Raw genomic sequence first — 6,444 nt, 5'->3', positions numbered from 1 at the left:
TCCTACCCTGGGGGTTTTTAAGAGGAGGCTAGATGTACACCTTGCTGGGGTTGTTTGACCCGAGCGCTCTTTCCTGCCATGGCAGGGGATCAGACTTGACGAGCTGCTCAGGTCCCTTCCGACCCTACTAACTATGAAACTATGAAACAATAGTTTAACTGCTGCAGGAAAACATTGCTATTAGTAGTGATGTGGAAAAACGTCTGTTTAGAGGAGAAGTGTTTGGCCAGTAAAAGGCTTTGCTGATGTTTTACAGGTTGGTAGTCTAATAACCCTGGACGGCTTTAAAAACATCTGTGGATGCAAAACACAGAAGAGGGAAATGACAAGCCAAGGTCATGCAGGAAGTGACAGAGCTGGTGACTGAACTCAGACCCCTGAAACCTTAGTCCAGAGCCTTCACTGCAAGAGCTGACCCCAAATTAAGCAGCACGAAACTGGCTCTGGACGGAAAATAAGTCGCTATTGGATACTTTTATGTTTAACTGCCAGAAGTGGGAAGACTGCTGAAACACCCAAGAGCAGAACATAGCTGAGCAGGCCATCTCAGTGCAGGAAAGGGAATCAGCCTGGGAATGCTGCACAGTAAACAGGCACATTATATAAATGTAAGTTACACAGATCCTTTTCTTTCCTGTGTCCTTGTGACATGGTATTTAGCAGATTTCACAGTCATTGGAATCTGACAGGGCTGTGCTGTGAGCTGCTGTGATCTCAAACTTGTGATTTCTGGACGGTCAACCGTGTGACTTCGCACCCATGCCACCCCAACCCCCATCTACACAGATTTAAAAAAATCTCAGAGTTGGAACCAAAAGGAAGGATAAGTGGCAGCATAAAGCTGTACAGCCTATTTGAAGGTCCCTGAAAGAAGGCTCAAGCAAGCAGGCAACCCAAAGTAGTATGTTACTTCCTTCTTGAAACAAGCACTTCCTTTTTCAGCAGGATGGAAAATGAAGACATGCATTGGGACAGAGGTGACTTTGCTAAGTCCAGAGCCCTGCTCCTCACTTCCTGTCTATCTTGCAGCCAGCCAGACTCAGGCTGGAAAGGAAATCTATGTTGGTGCTCCCACCCCATGGAGGTTAGGATCACATGCAGCCCAACCGGCCCAAAAAGTCACTGTGTATACATTTCCACTACTGGCACTGGCCCAAAGTCTGTGATGGCTCCAGCCCTAATCTGACCTGGCAGCAATCAAGTAGCACCATGGCAAAACAGCCCTTAATGCACATGGCTGGAGAAGGGCCAGACCCTGGTGACCAGCTAGAATTTCCTTTTCCCTGGATGTGGCTGCAGTGAGCAGAGGGGAAAATAAAGCAGTTTCTTCAGGAGTACAGATATGGCAGGGTGGGGATGAATTCACAGGCCTATGATCCATCCATCCTCACAGGATGACTACAGATCTACTCAGATTATGGTTTCATGAATGTAATGGAAATTGTGAAATCAGGCAATGTCTGCAAAATCCGCAGGAAATTTTTTTTACCAGAAGTAAAAAATGCTGGCTCCCCAGTGGGAGCCATCAGTCCTTGCGGCCACTATGGCTACCAGCTGTAGTGCTGGGAATGCACATACTCATTTCCCAGTGGAAATACTTCTATGCCATTCAGTAAATGAATGAAGGACACGTGACAGAAGGCTGCAAACTACAACACATAGTATCCTAAACAGTACACAAGTATCCTAAATGTGCAAGAAGCCCTTCTGCTCACTCCAGCTCCTGCCACCAGAGCCCAGGCCAAACTCGCAGGCCCCTCCTCCATTCAAGCAGACAGGAATTCTCAACTTGCCTCTGCAGTGGCACAGGGAGAGCTTGGGATTGTCAATTGTTGGACCAGTGATTTGGCACTCCAGTTAACTCAGAGCAGAGATTTCCACCTCTTTTCTAGCCCAGGCTTATCTATTCAGCAGTGTGGAGTGAGTGTGTTCCACTTTCTTCTATTGGAACGGCACTAGTTTATAGCTAAATATCCATTAAAACAGAAAGAGAAATTGGTACTGTATCTCAGGTGTTTACAATGCTAAGATCCAGATTCAAGTGTCTGTACCACTAAATATGCAACTATTCGTACAAAATGGAGCAACCCTCAACATGAGAGATTCAAAAAGCACCATTTGAAATAGCATCGTGGCCAGGATTCTTACCTGGCATACGTGCAGCCTGAGTTCAAGTACCACATGGCCTGAATCAAGCAGAACAGGGTGCCCTACATCTCAGCTGAGTACCTAAGCCACTGGCTATTCTCAGTGTAATGTCTCCTGATTTTCAAAAGATCTCTTTCATCTCAATGCAGAATAGGACATTTTTTAAAATTGTAAATTTTTTTCTTGAACTGGTAAAGCTGTTGTCCATGCAGATCAAGCCCTGCTTCCTAAGCAGTTGTAGCTGAAGTTCCCCAGTTCAAATTTCTGCTGCTTGCTGTCCAATACAGAGACAATGGAGGGTCCTGGAGGATACAAGACCCATCCCTCCCACAGGCCTTCACTGTGGAGGAACAGAGGGGATTGTATACATGTGGAGGGGTTTGCACTGGGCTGCTTTATGAAATGCAGGTCCTTTGACTTGGAAATCAGATGTTACCTATATGAAAACCATGTTAACTGTATAAGCAGCAATGAAAAAAAAGAAATTTGAGTAAGAGCACCAAGCATAATAACTGAAAATATTTTATTTGACATGAATATCAAAGTAGGAATCTCAACTTTTACATTTGTAAATAATATAGGTGACAAAAGTGCAAAGTAAGACATGCTGAAAACATCCATGCCATTCAGTAAATGCATGAAGGACATGTGATATAAGGTTGCAAACTACAACATGCAATATCCTAAACAGTACACAATTATCCTGAAGAAATTAGGCAACCATGTTTTATTTCATGGCATTCTCTAACTTCTGACCCTTTTTACATAAGACTGTTTTGTGCATTGCTAAGGGCATTGGGATGGGGAACCACCACAAGGTAAAATTCAGTCAATATTCACTTCTGAGCGATGTGCATGTTTACACCTAAGGCCCCTGAAAACCCCAGAGAGAGAACAGTGACTGGACTTCATGGACTGCTCATGTCAAGAAGAAATTTCACAGCTGGAGAGGTGAACTCAGAAAAGGGAAATCCTAACTGAGGATCAAAAGATTTAAGTAAATCTCTCAGAAAGGAGAAAAAGCCCCCCCCCAACCCCCAGGCTTTTCTCGTATGCTTTTAAAATGTCAGTCTGAAGCAAGTTTAAAGTGTAGCTGTAAGACACTTTTCTTTTGGTTCAAGGTTGCCATGTCCCCCTTTCTTTTAAGGCACATTTGTAGAAATCTTTGAGGCTGACAGCCAGAAGTTACCATTTACGTGGCATTCAGTTACTTGAGCTTTTTATTTTTAAAGAGAACTTTTTTTTGTGTAGAAAGTTTTCCTGATCTTCACAGAGCGGTAAAGGCAAAAAAGGTCAAGTGCAATACATAGCATCTTTGCATAGTTGGTGCAGAGGAAGAACTGACAGTATTTGCAGGCTCAGATGTTCACACGTTACTACCTGCTGAGGGTAAAGGCAGCACATTAGTGAACAAAGTCACTTCACGGTCGCTGTTGAGTCCTTGTGATGTTTAAGAGCCTACATATAATTTGGTGCCTACATGCTGCTGAGAATGAGCGAGGGTGTTGTGGGAGCCTCACTCTGAGCACCTTTGACAAACTCAGTCTGCTAATATGAGTTGTTGCACATGCCTGAGTTTTGCAGGGAGAGAATTCACCCAGTTCCAGGAGCAGACCCAAGTCATGTGCTACCAAGCATGTCTCTGCCAGAATTATTCTCTGTATCATTTTCAAGTTCAAGTATTTGTAAGCTGGGCTGCTTAGCACTGGTCCTGCAAAAAGGTACATGCAGGTGGGCAGGCAGGCAGTCACCAAAGTCCCATGGAAACCTGTTGGAGCACCCAAATCTGCCTATACCAAGTCCAGGATTAGTTCAGAAAAGTTACCAAGGAGCAGCTGCTCCCCATTTTGCTCAGAGCCAGAGCTCTCACCAATTTAACTACAGGCGTAATTTTATACGGATGTGGCTAAACAGGTCCAGTTCTGCATGCAGACACTCTTATAGAGGTTTCAGTGCCTCTGGCAGATTTACAGAAGTCAGTTATAATAACCAAACCAGTGAGTGCACCTGCCGTGGTTTAACGTCACATAGATATAACTTGTGTGCATATACAGCCTTTGGAAATAACAGACTGAAGGACAACTACATCCCACACAGACTTTACAACCCATTATTGGGGTCTTCATCCAGACTTCAAACCACAGCCAGCGGCCCAAGAACTAAATCTGAATAAGGCACAACCAGTTTGAACAACATAGGGGCTCTTCTACAGTGAGAAACAACTATTTGAGCTGCCCCTCTCTTCTCAGGAAACAAAGAAGAGTAGAGGAACCATTCCCACTATGCAGAGATTCAATTCAACCACCAGCTGGCAGAAGTGAACTCAACAGGCACCACAGACCTCATCTACAGGCTACTCCTCCTCTTTGAACCAAGCTCCAGCTTTGCAAGTTGCTGGAGAGAAGTATTAACAAGAAAAAAAAAAAAAAATCACAAAAATTTTGGCTGAAATACTGAACACTTTCCAACCACTCTCAATGCATTGATTTTTGAGGGGTTCTCATTTTGTCATAAAATGGAAAAGCAAGGCATATATACAGCTAGCACTGTTTCGTTTGTGTATTTAAAAATAAAGTATTTTAAAGATCTCCCCAACAGCTAAAAAATTGACTAAAATTTTAACTAGGAATAATTTCCCACAGCATAACTGACACACTTAGAAGGGGCTTTGAATAACAAAAAATAAACCTTGTGTTTACTATCCTGTTAGTACCAAAGCATTAAAGGAGTGCAAGATTTTATAGACACATATAAGGAGCAAAGTTAATACCTGGCTTATACACAATGAAGCAGCCTATGGTTATAAAAATACATTATAATTTATAAAGACACACTGTTTTTAAGGCTTAGATTAATGACTATGCTGCACCCTAGCTTAATCAGGGTATTAACATACTGTATAACGGCAGACAAAAATTACTTAAAAAAACCAAAACAATTTATCCCACAAAATCTTATTAAAATGTCCCAGCAACACAACAGTGAATTCAAGTTTTATGTACAACACTGCAAGAAAATTATTTTTGTTTTTATGAATCTTTTACAATATTTCAGTGAGGTGATAAACTTTTACAACAGTAAACAAATTTTGGTGAAGGTTATTTAAGAATGAGATTATTGTTTCATCTCCAATGACAACCCATTTGCCTTCCTTAAAAAAAAGGGAAAGGATAAATCTTTCTGCTCTACAGCAAGAAACATCTTTACATTCAGAAGAAGGTTTATCTGGAGACAGAAACTGTGCTGATCACAATATTGATTCTACCCGCTGCATCTTCCATTAAGATTTCCATCATTTCCTGCCTGTGTAGTGCTTAATGGAAGGTGGGCTCCCAAATTACTTAAAATCCCGTTTGAGATTACACAAAATGGACTATCTGTAAAATTTAAGCTAGATTTTGTTTTGGTAGATGTTAAACAAGAATATATGATACTGCCTCCATTAAAAAAATCTAATACAAAGTGTAAACTTGTACAACTTCAGCAGCATTTTCCAGTCCTTCATAGCGTAACAGCAATGTTGTTAAAGCAGTTTTTTAATCAACCTAATTTAAAGGATGGAGGATTGGGGACAGGGGAGAATATGGGTACTAACTGCTGATTCACCACAGCTTGCGATCACTAAAATTTGCATACAACTATTAACAAGGGAAGCACTGCAGCAAATATATAATATCCAACATTTTCTGGCAATGTAAATATTCACAACTCATATTTACAGATCTTAAATTTATAAAAATAATGTAGAGCTAGAAAGTTGTATAAAGTCAAGTTTGGATTTTAAAAAAATCTGTTTTTTCCCCAGACATTTTGGGAAAAAAGCTCTGTATATTCGAATGAGGCTATCTTGTTCATTTTGATCGGAGTACAGGTCCTATAGATCCAATGTTCCTAGTAAATCATCTCATATGAAATCATTTGATATGCCTCTGCAACACTAACTTTTTGGTGAGCCAATGTCCACTAATATTTTTGTGTATAAAGGGTACTTGTCAGTTCTTATAACCCTATAGGATAGACTGTTTATACCATCAGAATTCATTGTCTCTCTTGTGTGAGCAATTCGATCAAATCTGTGAAAACAGAAACATAAAATTAACATCTTAATGCTTTCCAGTTCCAAGTTACATATCAAATCCTCATGCATTACAGGTTCAGAGTTGAGTGACCACAAGAATCAGTTCAAAGGATTTCATAGATTTCATAGACATTAGGGCTGGAAGGGACCCCAGAGGATCATAAGAGTCCAACACCATGCCCCAGGGACAGGAAGTCAGATTAAACACTCCACGTTAA

The 6,444-nt window shown here is 41.2% G+C and overlaps 1 protein-coding gene across 1 annotated transcript in view; it reads right to left on the bottom strand.

Annotated features, from left to right (window-relative positions):
* Window positions 1-2,654: 2,654 nt before the first annotated feature.
* Window positions 2,655-6,444, bottom strand: part of B4GALT1 (beta-1,4-galactosyltransferase 1) — a 57,472-nt gene continuing 53,682 nt past the window's right edge. Inside the window, exon 6 of the mRNA XM_019555013.1 lies at window positions 2,655-6,221. Within this exon, the coding sequence (XP_019410558.1) occupies window positions 6,086-6,221 (136 nt within the window). The 3' untranslated portion in view covers window positions 2,655-6,085. The remainder of the gene's footprint in view (window positions 6,222-6,444) is intronic.

Source organism: Crocodylus porosus, unplaced genomic scaffold (genome assembly GCF_001723895.1).
Source record: "Crocodylus porosus isolate Cpor-Errol unplaced genomic scaffold, CroPor_comp1, whole genome shotgun sequence".
NCBI lineage: Eukaryota > Metazoa > Chordata > Crocodylia > Crocodylidae > Crocodylus > Crocodylus porosus.
The sequence above is the reverse complement of the archived record's forward strand: the minus strand, read 5'-3'. Positions and strand labels throughout refer to the sequence as shown.